Here is a 16,148-nt window from a genome sequence, read left to right on the forward strand (position 1 = left end):
TGGATCCGGAGCTTGCAACTTTTTAAGAAGGTCCAGGTCCAATGTCTGTGGTCTTATGACCACCAGTTTTAAATTATCAGGTAGGGGTTTTACTGCAGCCTACTTGGCGGCTTGGTACTAAGGCATTCCCTTTTACCTCTGGAATAATTTCTCTGGTATGTGCTTCGACCTTAATTAAACTAAATTTTTAGGCTATTGAAAAGCAGCAAACAAAAATCCAATACAAACTGCATAATCCGTGTGCAACACACCCTTTACATAATAACATGTCCTATCAAAAAAAAAAAAAGTTGTATAGATTCAAAACAACCATGGTCATGAGTGAAAAAATTAAAAAGTAAGGTTGTTTTATTTTCCTATCCCACAGCTATCTCCTGCACTATTATCTGCATCATTATTTTTCCCCTCTTTTTGGACACAGCTGTAATAGAATAGCTGTGTTCAAACCTATACATCCTTTGATAGTGATATTAAATTAATGTTACTCCATACTTGGTGAATCTGGCAGCTAAGTGGTGTTTATATTGTTTTTGTTGTCCATGTGTACAACATAGACACACTAAGGAGTACATTTAGAACAATAAATACTGTTAAAAATTCTTATCTCTTTGGGCTCTACTAACTGAAACACTTAGTCTTTATGGCCCTCATTCAGAGCCACTCGCAAACAGCAGTACGCTCGTTGCATTCCGATGTTGAATAACCGTGCATGCGTCGGTGTAACACTGCGCATGTGCGTACGGAAGATTGCGAGCTTTTTTGGTCTCGTTCGTCAAATAGCGTACAGGAAGGGAAATGTCAAATGTGATTGACAGAACTGGGCGTTTTTGGGTGTTGACGGGGGTGGAGATGGAAAAACGCAGGCGTGGCGAGGCGTTTTTGGGGCGTACATACATTAGCAGATGCGAGCGTAAAATGTGTTCGGACCGACTCATACGTCACTGGATGATCCTCTTTCCCTTCAAAATGCTCGCACAGCTTAGGGTCTGGATTACTCGACCACATTGGCGATGGCCTTCTCCTCCGTCCCGGGACTCCACGATGTTGTTGCGATTAATCGCGGGAGGGCTGAAAAGCAATTAGTGTTGGATTGAAAACCGGCTTGGTATGTGTTTTGAAATCAGTTTTTTGGGATAGCACAAAACCGTACGCAGGTGGAAATCAGAGCTGCTAATGTCAGGATGACACAATCAATTTGCGTACATTTGTGGGGGTTTATTTTGCCCTCAATTTGGTGGTTAGGGCCTATTGTAACAATAATGTCATCATGTTTTAATTTTCTCACCATTTTATTTTTGCCTCTTGAATTTGCCTCGTTATATGAATTTTTAAACGTTCCTTAAAGAGCCCATTTTTTTTTTTTATTATTTTTTTTTTTTTGCCAGTTTTTGCCTTTTGGTCCAGGATTAAATGTAACCCATTTGTACAATAATTTCACAATCCAATGTCAGATTTTTGGTGTCAATTTATTGCTCAAACAAAAAAAAAATTAATAAAAAATTTGGGGACATCTTTTTTTGGCACAGATCTGTCCCAAAATCAAACAAATTGGCCCAACATAACTGTTGACATAAACATACAACAAAAAATTAAAAACATTTCACAAGAAAGGAGAGGGAAGTTTTGACCAGAAAGGAATATGAGCCAAGCACAGAAGGATTGTGGGAAAAGTCACCATTGCTGTCACCGTTTTTTCACCCGTTTGGGGGGAGGGAGGGCGCCAGACCGGGTCCGGGATGTCATCGGGCTGGCCTGTCCAGAGGCAGATGTTGTGGCCTCTGGACTAGGCACAGGGCTAGGCACATTTGGAGGATTGGCTGATGTTGTGCCAGAGGTGGAGGATCCTGCTGTTCCGGCAGGAAGGGAGGTCGGCTCCACCATGTGCTGGCGAACGAGCTGCTCCAGGGCATTGGCGATGCGGATGTTGGCCCTGGTATTTTCCGCCAGGGCCTGACCAATGGTCACGTTGGCCGCAGCATTTTGCTCCAGGGCCTCAGCCACCCGTAGCAGACTGGCGTCCATCCTCTGCAGAATCTCCGTATGGAAATCCGATTTGAAATTGAGTTCTGTGAGGAGGGACACTGCCTGCGAGGGGGATTGCCCTGGACTGGCTTCTGCAGGGTCCTCAGCCGGATGTACTGGTTCCTCCCCTGCCGAGCCAGCAGAAATTTGGCGGCCAAGGCTCCCCTCTGGAGCAGACTCATCCGCCTGTGTCTCTGTTAGGAAAAAAGAGAAAAGACTCACATTAGAATCTACATATTGGCACAATAACATTTCAGAGTTGGTGACATCAAAAGATTTACCTGGGACAACATGAGGAGCCGCAAAGTCTGGCATGTCCGTATCCATGTTGGACACGCCAAACACCTCCACAGCCTGCACACACCCCTGTGCCAGCTCTTCTAAATCCGTCAACTCCAATGACACAGGGGTGGGACCCCCACCTGTCCCCCTTGCATGCCTAGCCCTGTCCGCGAGTTTTTGCTTTAGGCGATATTTGAAGTCGCCCCATCTGTGGGAAAAAATGGAAGCCATTATCCTTTTGTTTAAAATGGTGTTTGTTTTTAGGGGGGGCAAGTGTTTACTTACCGCCGTTTGACATCCCGGGCTAGACGGACATAATCACCCACCCTATTGACAGCAACGGCTACCTCTTCCCACATTCTCCCCTTCTGGCTTAGACTCATATTCCTGTCTGCCTGTGGCAGGATGTCCACACACTTCTGTATCAAAACCTCCATCTCCTTTCTTGTGAAATGTGGCTGCCTTTTTTTTTGGCAGCTTTGGCCGGAATACTGGGCCCAGCAGCCTCTTCCATGTCATCCTCCTCACCTATTTGTGTAAATATTCATATTTCACAAAATCACAACTTGCCCAATCTTATGTTTCAAATTAATCATTGATACAAAATGCATGAAAGACTTACCGCCTGACTCTTGGGCATTGTTTCCCTGGTCTGTCGCCATGTCTGAGGTCCAAACAAGAAATACACCAGAATTTTAATGTGTTTTCGTGACGTATTTATACATGCGTCCTTATTTTGCGGCCGCATCATTGATTGTGCGTTCCTATGATCCCTCCTTAATTTGTGCGGGAAACGAAACACTATTTATGGCTTGGTGTGTCTCGAGTCGAGGTGGCGTTTTTGGATTGTTGGAGGTTACCTTGGCTGGAGTTTCTTGTTTGCGGATAAAGGAGTTGGCGGTTGGAGTTTATTTTGTTTGGTAGATTTGCGTTTTTATTTTCCGTTCTCTTTTTTGTTTTTTGTTTTTTTGGCCTCGTTTCTTGATTTGGTAAGTTTTGTGAAGTCTAACTTTTGATCAATTGTTGTCTCATTGTGTTTCTTCTTGTTTTTAATTTTTGGATCCATAATTTCATATATTTTAGCTTTTTATTAATTTCGGACCCAAAGACCTTTTGATTTGGACTCTTATATATTTGCTCTTGGTAAGTCCATTTTTTATCTTGTATTTGTGAATTAATTAGCGCATTTTTCTCAGTTTGTATAGTGACTTGTATTTGCGAACTAATTAGCGCATTTTTACTACTTACTATTGTGACTTGTATTTGCGAACTAATTAGCGCATTTTTACTACTTACTATTGTGACTTGTTTTTGCGAACTAATTAGCGCATTTTTACTACTTACTATTGTGACTTGTATTTGCGAACTAATTAGCGCATTTTTACTACTTACTATTGTGACTTGTATTTGCGAACTAATTAGCGCATTTTTACTACTTACTATTGTGACTTGTATTTGCGAACTAATTAGCGCATTTTTAAATGCTTATTAATCCTGTAAAATTTTTTGTGGTTGCCCTTTCGCTTTTTTGGCAAACATTTCAATCCATTTTGATGTACTGTGTGCAATGTCGTTTTGCTCTTTTGCCAAATGTGTGTTTCGCATATTTTAAGTTTTGTCTAGCACAAAATTTAGAAACAAAAATGCACAGAGTGAAATTTGTCAAATTATTTTTGTGATTAATTTCAGTTTGGACGTATCATGACAATACCCCGGCATGTAAGCAGCAATGGATGGTATCATCAAGCTAAGTTGTTTTTAATTTTCTTTTGGGGTGGGTCCAAAGCCTTACATTCCAATCTTGCCATTTCAGGTTGATCTTGGGCGGATTGTTCTGGCCATGCTCCCGGAAGCCGACCAACCTCAATCTCGTCCCAGGCGTAGTCATCGTAGGCGTGCAAGGCCCCAGATATTTCGAACACGTGTCACCCTTTTTGGAATGCCCGATGATGAGGTTTTAAGACGCTACCGTCTTCCTCCCAAAATCATCATAGACACTCTCTCATTAATAGAGAGTGATCTTGAGCGGCAAATTGACAGTCCTACAGCAATACCACCACTTACGCAATTTATGGCGGTGTTACATTTCTGTGCCTCAGGATCGTTTCAAACAACGGTGGGAATAGTGGCGGGCATCTCACAATCCTCCTTTTCCCGGATCCTGTGGGCAGTGATGGAGGCACTTTTCAAGCACCTCCATCATTTTATTCAAATGCCTTTGGATATGGGTGCCCTTAGTGTGGCCAAGGCCAATTTTTACCAAATAGCTGGCTTCCCACACATCATAGGGGTTGTGGATGGTACTCACATACCACTTCAGCCTCCAGCATGGCTGGAGGCCATATTTCGAAACAGGAAACACTATCACTCCCTGAATGTAATGGTGGTATGTGATGCCTCCCTCCAGATCCTGTCCCTGAATGCAAAATTACCAGGAAGTGCACATGACTCCTTTGTCATCCGGCAATCAGGGATATGGCACAAATTAACCAACCTACAAGCTGGTGATGCGTGGCTTCTGGGTAAGTGGAGACCTTTAGTACATAACAATGTTAAGCTTGATACACAGTGATCCTGATGTTGTCTATTCTTTTTCACAGGAGACAGTGGATACCCTTGCATGCCCTGGCTGCTCACTCCTTATTTGGCTCCCACACCAGGTCCACAAAGTGAGTTTAATACCACACTTACAGCCACCAGGCAAGTGGTGGAGCGCTGTATCGGCCTTTTAAAAGGCCGATTCAGATGCCTCCACCGCTCTGGTGGCGAGCTCATGTATTTGCCGGATATGGTTTCGAAAATTGTGGTCCTGTGTGGGATCTTTCACAACATCGCCATAAGGAGTGGTGTTCCAATGCAGCCAGAGGATGCCTTACCTGAGGATGGCCCCCCCGAGGTTGGTCGGAGGTCAGTATGTGGGGGGGCCATACGCGATGATGTGGTGGCCCGATATTTTAGGTAATTATTGATCAAATAACAGTGTGTATACCCAATGTGTTACGGTTTTTTAACGTTCATCTTTTTTTATATTAATTCTTGCACCATCTTCTGTTTGTTTGCATAATCTTTGGCACTCCCACGATGACTACTTCCTGCTACCCTTCAAAAACCTTTCTGTTGAAACTTCGGGAATATATTCTGACACCAATATTGCAACGCCATATTTTTGAAATCATGTGGGCATGGACCTTCGTCAACCAGTTCTTGATTTGTTGTGTGTTTGTTTAGTGTTTTTGGTATGTGGTGTTTTTCTGATTATCACTTGACAAAGGACCCAGCGAGGTCCGAAACGCGTTGGAGCAGGAGAGTTTGGAGTCACGTGGAACAGTCCTCACCGCTAGAGCCTGCAGATACCCGGCTGCCGCGGCCGCATTTACAGCACTGCAAGCAGAGTCGTGTTCCGGAGTGAGAAGGCACCCCGTGCAAGGGAGAAGACCGCCGCTATCACCGGACACTCTGAGGTATAGTAAGGGACAGTTAGGAGAGGAACGGGCATACGGACTCCCACCCACAGCAACGCTGATAAGATACCAGCAAGCTGCCACTCTCATTAGTAACAAAAGAGCATAAACATATATGTGTTATTTGTATGTTTGTTTTGTTTGTCCGCTCAGATCACCACAAGCGCTTAAACACTTTTGCACTGTGTGTTTTGTTTGTGAGTGACCACTTTGTATTTTGATTTCTGTTGTGAATAAATATTTGGAGAGTGTAATTTGTTTCCTTTTTGGGCACGTTAGAAGCAAGTGTAAACAAAATCCCAAACGTTAATTTTACCTAAGGGGTAACCCAGTAATGAAGCAAGTGGAGCTAAAATGTAATATGTTTTCGGGGTACTAACCAACACAACAAGGAATCGTGTACAATCAGTTGCCTTCGTAAGATTGTCCTAAGCAGTTTGGCCACCAAATAGGAACCTGAAAAATGGTGTAAACTATCATATTGACCACCACAAAAAAGGAAAATGACATTGGTACTGGGAGGTGTTTCTTGTGCCTGTTTGCATTCAAAATACAACACACAATCTGTAGTGAGATTCTGTGGCAAACCTTGCTTGAAGAGTCTACTTATGTCAGTGTAAAGAATCTTGGATTTACTCCAAACGCATGAGACAGAGCTTGATTTAAAACAGATTTATTAAGAAACAATTTGTAAAAAAATAAAAAAAAAACTAATTCCTAAGGAGGACCAACAGATGGTCAAGGCCCTGCATAAGCCCGGTGACCTGCTCCCGCATACGGCCCACACAATTCACGATCTCTTCCCGACGCCTCTGTTCCTCTGTGGGTGACAAAAGTTTGGGGATTAATAAATCGATAATGAAGCAACATTGTAAAAAAACACAAAACAAGCAAACCAAAACTTACAAGCTTGTGGGCCAAAAAAACATTACACGGATAAAACCCAGCACCCCAAAATGTCTAAGGGCAAAAATACAAGGGCCCTAAAAAAAGGCACACAGGTGTGATATGTGTATGGTGACATCAGCAGGAACAGGTAAAGACAACCCCCAAAAATACCCTAAGGCGACAAAAAGTCAAAAAAAATGGGGACGACACATGATTACATACAAACAGTTTGTGGTGTCCAAAATAAACTTTAAAAACATACCGTTCTCCAAAACGACAGAGCCAGAAGCCACACCCTGGACCACCTCGGAGGTGGCTACATTCCCCAACCCGAGGGGCAAGGTGTTTTCGGGATCCTGGGAGGGGGTATTTGGAGGAGGGACGGATGGAGGAGAGGGGGAATTGGGCTGGAGGGGAAGTAGGCCTGAAATTTCGGCCACAGGGTCTGGGGAGGAGGGGGTAATAGAGGAATTGGGGGTTGGAGAGAGGGGCCGGGACCGGCGTCTTGTGTGGCGATGCCGCCGTAGTGTTTGCTGTGCCCCTAAAAAATGACAAAAAAATTGTGGTTAGTTTCAACAGGAAACCAAAAAAAAAAAAAAAAACACAATAGGACAGACATGAAAACATGCACATGCAGATATGACTACAATGACTCAATAGGACAGACATGAAAACATGCACATGCAGATATGACTACAATGACTCAATAGGACAGACATGAAAACATGCACACGCAGTTAGGGCCCACAAGATAAACTTGAAAACCACAGTCCAGAACACTTACTTTCCGCAATCTGCATGCGAAAGCATGCCAGCAAGCGGGGCGTCCGCCGGTGCAGGTCCGACCACCTGCGCTCCAGCTGGCCAATATGTCGGCGTGAGCCGAAGGAGCGCAGGCGTCGACGTACCTCCGCATATGCGGAACGCTTGCGCCTATTGGAGATGGGTGGAGGCTGACTGGTGATCCTCCTGTCCATCACCTCCGTCAGCACCAGCAGTTCGCGCCTGGTGAATGCGGCGGATCTCATGATGGCAATGGTGTTTTTTTGACAAAATATTTTTAATAAAGCACCCCAAAAAAATTTGATTGGCTAATGTATTTGGGAAATTAACAGGACAAATTCTATTGGTTAGTGTATGAGTCATGTGTTCGACAGGGCCAGAAATCTCTTGAGAGTTATGATAGGCTTGATGCAGTGACATGGGTAAGCAAATTTAAATAAAGAAATGAACCACAGAAAAATTGTGGGGAGACAAACAAATAGAACAATTGTTTAATTGGGGCTAACATGTCTTTTGAACAATAAAAGCGAAGGTTTCAGCCGTACGTATTCTGCGAGCAAATACAAACACGGACAAGATTAAAGTTTATTGCATTGTGTTGAAAAAAAAAAAACAATTAAGCTAATTAATACATTGATTGGCATGATACGATTGAGGGAGGTAGGCCGAAAAAACGAGCAGGTAATCGGAATCTGACAGTCCCACTTCCGGTTTGTACTTGTGCGTGCGTTCCCTTCAAGCCATTTCGGGGATGTACGCTCGCTATTTGGCACGCTCGTTAGTCAGAGGAGGGGTCGGCTGAGTTTGGGGCGGATTTTTAGCTGCGTAGGAAAATACGAGCGAGTGCTTGAATTTAAATATTTTTTTACGTACGCCGAACGTGCGTACGCCCACTTGCGAGTGGGTCTGAATCAGGGCCTATGTCAGCAGAGTATTAAGTCATAGTAGACCTGTACTGATTAACCCTTCTCCTGCCTATGTTCTACATGTGCAGAAACATTTTATTCTGCTGATATCGCTGCAGCAAGTAACATCTCAGTGTACAACTTTCAGCTGCTTCAAAAAAACATTAACTGATAAGGTATTGTCAGGAAGTACATTGGAATCTGAATTTCATTCCTATTTCACAACACCTATGTTAGCTAATTACTAGTCAGTTTGTAAAATTGTACAGCACTATGGCCCTCATTCAGAGCCGTACGCTCTGAGCAGAGCGCACGCTCTGAATGAGGGCCGGGCTCCATTTTCATGGAGCGTCCTCCTGGACGCTCGTATAGCTGTGGGTCACCACCCACAGGCTATACGAGCGTGCTTTGTGATGGCCGCGATGGTCGAGACCATCGCGACCATCGAAATTGCGAGCCGGAGCCTGCGGTTGAGGTTTTCAACCGCAAGCTCCGGAGTGATTTTGGCTCTATCAGAGCCAAAATCACTCCCACTGACATCACTAGTGATGTCAGTGGGCCGGCTTCTGACGGGAGGCGTTCCCATGGGAATGCCCCCGTCAGGGAGGCACGCCCCCGGCACGCCCACCAAAGGGGGCGTGCTGTCAATCAACATTGACAGCATGCCCCCTTTGATCGGACACAACGAGCGAAGGACTTTCCTTCGCTCGTCGCGTCTGGCGCATGCGCACGACGGAGCTCCCTCCGTCGTGCACATGCTCAGTCCATAACATCGACCCACTTGCGAGCGGACAGCCGCTCGCGAGTGGGTCTGAATCAGGCCCTATATGTGATGACCCATTGTTTTTCATCAGTGTCAGTGTGTTTCTCTCACTGACGCCTCATTTGGATAACTGAAAATCACCACTTCCACATTTTTTTTACCTTGTGTTACATTAAATCTACAATTGCAGCTTGTGTCCCACACCATGTAAATGTAATTTTCTCACAGGCATCGTTGCTTGTCTCAGGGGCATGGTCTATGACTGCAATACTGCCTACCCACCACCACCCCCTGGCTTTGGCAACTCCCATGTCTCATTGAGCAATGAGACAGGCAACAAATCCACCCCTTCTCTTGACTCCACCCCTTTTAATGGGTACCAAATACTTTATGATTTTCATTCAGTCAACCACATATTGCAAGCTGGACAATCCTTGGTAATTATAATTCAGACATACCATCATTCATCTCTGGAGTAACAAAAACCAATGGCATTTTGTCAGAAATCCCACTTGCATTCAATTTTTACTTTAATTTCTGAATATATTCTCTGCATTCATGGGTTTCAACATTTTCCTTTTTTTCTTCAAATCATCAGACATTTTCATCACACAATCACTCATATATTCTGTAGTGTGATTACATTGCTTAATCTCAGTGTCAAATTCTATCTGTGTAACTTCACACACCTCCCTATATTTCAACTTTTTACTTGTGAAAGCTCAGTACCCCTCCCTTCAGAATCTCTTAAAGTGAGACTATCATAATTCTCATAAACACACAATAGCAAAATTTCCTAATCTGAATCAAAAACAATTGCCTTTAAAACTATCAGATTACAACTTTGTATAGATGTTCCCAAATATGTCGGATTAAGCTGAGATTTCATAACATACTCTTCACAATTATAAGCATTCTCACATACGTACAACAATTCCATTACACAGTACATCTTTTTTTTTTCTCCACTACAAATGCATATTCTTACAACTAGTTACCTTTGTAACACTAGGCATTTCAGACATACCATTATTATCAGCAAACACAAATTCGCTTAGTAGAAATTCAATATTTTCACTAGAATAAAATAAAACAAAACAAAAATAGTGTAGCCATCCATAATACATTTAACCACTCTAAAAACAAAAACAAAAAAGTACGAGATGCATTCCAAAAACCAAAACAAATGAATGCAATACTACTATAAAAAATCTGAAACTGTAAATAGATTTATGCAAATGGTTTAGTAGTGCCAATACTTCTGAAAATACATTTTGAAAAGAAAACACTTCTTTATATGAAACCTGACATTCCCCTATTAAAAGAAATATGGTAATACATTTTCATAAAAAACACAAATTTACCAGTGCACATATTTGCTGTTACATCTGCATCTCCAGGTATATTGGTTAGAACCCCTTAAGTCTGCCTAAATATATTTTTATAATTATCTTAGAACAGTCATTGCTTTTACAGAAGGGACAAACCTCATATCAGGGTAAACCACAACTCTGACATATGGTATCTCCTGACACATTTCAAAATCCACAATTTAGACATCTTCAATCATTAATAGCCTTTATAAGTCTCTGTGAGCTACAGGTATTCTACTGACCGAGGGGTTTTGCACACTGTACAGAAAGTATCATCTGGTGAATTACAGAGACTGCAATTTCTTTTTCAAGTCCAGTATTGGTATTAGGAGTTCCTACTTTTCCTTTTGAAGGTAGTCTCAGTATTGTTAGTGACATTAAAATCCTATCCTTGATCTTTGTTCTTCCATTTTTTTCCTAACTTTCTCACACTCTACCAAATCCTTGTATCAATCTACAAATCAAGCCTCTGGGTCAGTCCTTTGCACATCACATACCGATGATGCTTTAATTATAAATTATTCAGCTTAACCGAATCAAGGGTGCCCTCTTTAGAGACACCCACTCACTGAAATAATTTATATCATTCAGTTTACCGAGTCAAGGGTGCTCTTATTAAAGATACCCGCTCACTGAAATGATATCCGCATTCCCATCAAAGATTCCTCACCATGGATATACATCATTATGTCCATGGCTGTCCTGAGAATCTCCACACCCAAGGGATGACTTTGTGTTCCCCATACTTAAGTACCTCTAAGTATGTTTTTAACCAGGAAGAAATCTGACCCTGTGAAGTTAATTTACTAGATCTGATACCACTTCTAACCAGAGTCTACCGCATGGAAAATAGCAACCTACAATGACAATAACACTGCCTTTGCTACTGAGAAATATACTATCTGTTCCTTATCTGCAATATATATCTTTGACAACACAAGGACCTCATTGTCTGCTAGCTAATACAGCTGAACACACACACTGATGACAATACATACATTTAGGTTATACTTCATACTTCTGCCTAGCTGCAGCACTGTTAGTTAGGTTGGTATAATCACAGATTATTTCACATTACAGAATTAAGAAAATATCCTCTAATACCTCCTGGCCTGACCACAGTAACTATTCTCATACACTTATAACAGATCTATATCATAAGTCGAATATGACTGAATACTAGCAGCTAAATAAGTACAATATATATATAGACATGCTTCCTAATTTTGCTGCCCAGCATTAGTCACAACAGCAGCATTGGATCTGTCTCTATACCATCCATTAAATTACTTTTAAAACAATTTAGCTTATTCAGTCAAAATTTCATTCGCACAATCATTCGCCTTAAATACACAAGAGCACATACAAAGCAAACTGATGACTGAAGCTTATAATAAGTACCCCGAGATACATACCTGATGACAGAGCAGATAGGAAGACACAGAAGAGCAGAGTCAGAGCAAAAGTTACTCACTGCGCAGTTTTAGAGTCTGTGTTCCCGTGTCCTCGTATCTAGATGTCCGTCAAAGGTACAATCTGGAGATCTCGGTGGGACCTCCAATTGATAACGCTGATCTTAATAGACCCTTTATCCTCCACAGCTCACATACAGTGGTCAGCCAGCAGTTAACACAATGCATTTTATGGCCAGAGAATGATGGGAAACAACAAGACCTGTGTGTTTCCAAAACCACTCTGCCTTTATTTTGGGCAGATTATTTTATAGCACTCAAATTAACATAGAGAAAAAGAAATCTATTCTGCACATGTGCTACAAATTTTCTTATCTACCTAATTAAAATATATATGAATATATTTAGCATACTCCATGCATTACATACATCATCAGTAGATGGCGGTATTGCCTAAGTTATCAGTAAATAAATATTGGTACTACTATCTATATCTATAAATCTATGACCTCTCTCAAGGGATTTATTAGCTATGTCTAATCTTAGAAACAATACATCGTTGGTATACGGCAGTCTCTTGACAACATATACCATTGTTCTCAATAGGACCATATAATCTCTTATCTTTGCTGTCATATAACTCAGACTTGAATACAAAGGATGAATACACTCTACTATAGTCTAAATTGTCTAACATAAGTTATTTCTATATGAATACATTCCTAAGAGCTAGACTAGATAGATAAGGGTTGAGGCCCTACTCAGGCACAATGTCTCACACAGAATATCATTTCTTCTTAGCATTTGAACACAAAATGGAATCATGCTTTAAAACATGATTCCTCACTTTATCACCAGCAAAGGGCTGTACCCAGTGATACACACACCCTCTTCCCCCTTCCACACCACAGTCTACTTTATTGCATTGTACTTAACATAATGGGACCTGTGACAGACATGGTAGGTCCTATTAATGGAAACTAAGACATAATTTGCACATTTGATGGCTAGATGGCAAAGACTTACTTCTCATGGTCTTCTGTTTCCACAGGTTCCTGGCTAATCAAATGGAAGAGGAGAATTTCTCTTACTTTACAATGTACTGTGATGCTGACATTCCTATTCCACTCGAGACGTTTGACATGTTGAAGAACAGGTTTTGGGTGAGGATGCAGCACAGGACATTTGTTGCACGTGAAGAACTGGAAGTGGTGAGTAATTTATTAGAATAAGTAAATGTAGGAGAATTTCATGGACCATAATGGGAGTCATCAAGAAAACCCCTCTGTAAGCAGTGTAATGTGTAATGTATCTGTTAGACATGTCATTCCAACCAACATAATCCCATTCTAGAGCATTTGGGAAGGGTAATGAGCTTTGTGTGTTGCACAAAAACATATATAACTTAGTTATTACTGATGTGTGATCAGTGATGTAGGGTATGGAGTCTCTGCCTTAAGCTAGGTAGAGTACACACCTAATCCATCACTCTGCTGATTGGGTAAATGCTCCCTGTCAGCTGCCTTCAAGGCCTTTACACACTGTGCAGATATAGCTCAGTGTGTGCAGGCTTCTATGGGATAAGGAGATTGAGCTGACAAATATTAAACAGCCCATAAGATGCAACCTCCCGATTATGACCATTGCAGGAGCATTATAAGCCATTATTTGGTGAACATTCCTGCAACGCTACTGCATATGCACCTATACAATCGTCAGCCCAATCACCCTATATTCTTATCATTGCGAATCAAGACAATCAGAAATTATTTTTCAGCAGAATGTAATAAGAATGGTCAGCTGAAACAGCTGTTGCATAAAAGGCTGTCCCGGCAATGTCCCTATGACTTTCAAAGCTGCTTTACCACAGCTGTGAGTTATCCTCGTTAGTCAGATGACCACTGCGCATGCGCTGATCACAGTTCCGGTATGCGCAGTGTATGTCACAGAAGAGCTGGAGCTCCAAGAACAGCGGTGGAAAGGGTGGAGAGGTAAGTCTTAAAAGAAAATAGGTAAATAATAATTTTAATAAGATTGTTATTTATTTTTTACTTTTTTATTTTACAACTGGAGAGTCTGCTATAATGCAGACAACTGGAGACAGCAGGGGAATAGGACAAGGGAGGACAGATCTCCCTCATTCTGGACTCTGTTATAAAAGACAGATTATGGCAGCTCAAGATACTGTAATCAATCGCATGCAAACTACAAAATTATATTTTTCCTGAGCTACATACATTTCAATAATATCACAAGAACAATAGTATTCTATGCTTCCAGTGATATTATGCAATACATTCCCTATGTTATGATAATGTAGGAGATACTGGCAATATCTCCTACATATCAGTAATGATGCATAAAGCCGTAATTAAATATCACAAAGAAAATGGGGAAAATGTTTTTACTGCATTTATTGTGAAAAAACTGTTGATACATGGGCCCCTTTGTGTTTACCAGCATCATGCTCTAAATGTCTATAGGGTAAAGCATTGGCTATAAGGGCTGTGCATATTGTCACTAGGGCATAGGGCAAAAGGTTTACTCTGAGGTTAAATATAAAATAGATGCTGTCCTCGTACATTTCCCTATTGTCAGTAAGAACTATAGTACATACTTGCCTACTCTCCTGATTCGGCCAGGAGCCTCCCAAAAATCGCGTCATCGTGGCTCTGCCCCCTGCTCCACAGTACCATTAATATCGGCATTGTAAAGAGGGGGCAAAGCCATGATGATGCGATTGCGCTGTCATGCCCCCATGCTCCGCCCCCAATGATGAGTCATTGCCAGGTCGTGCCCCCTTTGACCGCACCACGCCCCCTTGCTGTGTAAGCCCGGGAGCTAAATGTCGGCAAATCTGCTATAGTCAGTGTTTTGCAGAGCACTGGTGGCCAGCCTATTCTTAGCTGATGTCACATTGTTCTACAACCCTACAAAGGTGGTTCCTAGTCCAGTGGCTGATGCTGAGCGAGTACTACGCCAGTTTCCACAGTGAGTCTTGCATGTATTTTCTCTGAGAGTACCCAGAACAGTGGTGCACACATGCTATATCCACCTATGCCTTCCTCCTGCATTAGGGGGCAATGGAGTTATAACTTTGTCCAAGTACAGTAAAGTATGATGCTGATGATGATGGAAGCTGGACTTGCAGACTGTTTGTGATTGACTGGTGTTTTCCTCCGATAGTCCCCCCCCCCCCCCGTTGTTCAGCATTTTATGCAACCAGTATTTATCCTGCATGCAAAACCAATAAATGTTTGTTCACCCCTTGCAGTGCAGCATGGTGTGTCCAGGTACACAGATACTTCCTCTTGAGAGGTTTTAGCAGCTGTACCTATACCTAAGAGTGTATGCATTTATTAGACATAAAGGAGATGGTTTACTTTAAGAATGGGTGCAAATGGGACATACTGTAAGTGCCTGTGATGTGTGCCTGGTGTAATCCAGGTGCCTATGTTACTGTTGCTGCGCAGAATGCATGTCAAGCTTCACATATGGGTGGAAATATGATATTTTACATGTGACTTTTTTAATAGTGAATTAGGCTAATTTTTAGGTCAACTCTTCATCAGCTCAAGAATGTGTTACATATCTGACAGTCACAGGCTATAAAAACAGATTCAGGGTCCAACAAGACGTGAGCCTTTATTATAGAGTGCGGAAGTTCAACTAGCAGACCGTGAGCTGAATGTGACCCTCAATAGCTGGATAACAGTTTTCTTTATGTTTACTAGATTATGAGAAATGACCCACACTATGCCTGGGAAAGGAAACGGAAAGACCCGCATCAACATCCAGCCATCCGGGCAAAAAGAAGGAAAAATAAGGCATCCAGGAAAAAATAAGAAAATTAGCCCTGCCATCTAGTGACGATCCACACCAACTAATGCCATCACCTCTCTACCAACACCATCACCTTTGTACCAACACCATCACCTTTGTACCAACACCATCAACTTTGTACCAACACCATCACCTTTGTACCAATGCCATCTCCTTTGTACCAACACCGTCATCTTTGTACCAACGCCATCATCTTTGTACCAACACCATCAACTTTGTACCAACACCATCAACTTTGTACCAATGCCATCATCTTTGTACCAACACCATCAACTTTGTACCAACGCCATCATCTTTGTACCAACACCATCAACTTTGTACCAACACCATCAACTTTGTACCAACGCCATCATCTTTGTACCAACACCATCAACTTTGTACCAACACCATCATCTTTGTACCAACACCATCACCTT

At 42.1% G+C, this 16,148-nt stretch overlaps 1 protein-coding gene across 1 annotated transcript in view; it reads left to right on the top strand.

Annotated features, from left to right (window-relative positions):
• LOC148532067 (speedy protein C-like) overlaps nucleotides 1-15,734 on the top strand; it is a 53,385-nt gene extending 37,651 nt beyond the window's left edge. The window contains exons 3-4 of the mRNA XM_088468290.1: nucleotides 12,941-13,100; nucleotides 15,624-15,734. Of these exons, the coding sequence (XP_088324416.1) occupies nucleotides 12,941-13,100; nucleotides 15,624-15,734 (271 nt within the window). The remainder of the gene's footprint in view (nucleotides 1-12,940; nucleotides 13,101-15,623) is intronic.
• The last annotated feature ends 414 nt before the right edge of the window (nucleotides 15,735-16,148 follow it).

The sequence above is a fragment of the Taudactylus pleione genome, unplaced genomic scaffold (assembly GCF_031769625.1).
Source record: "Taudactylus pleione unplaced genomic scaffold, aTauple2 ptg000085l, whole genome shotgun sequence".
NCBI lineage: Eukaryota > Metazoa > Chordata > Amphibia > Anura > Myobatrachidae > Taudactylus > Taudactylus pleione.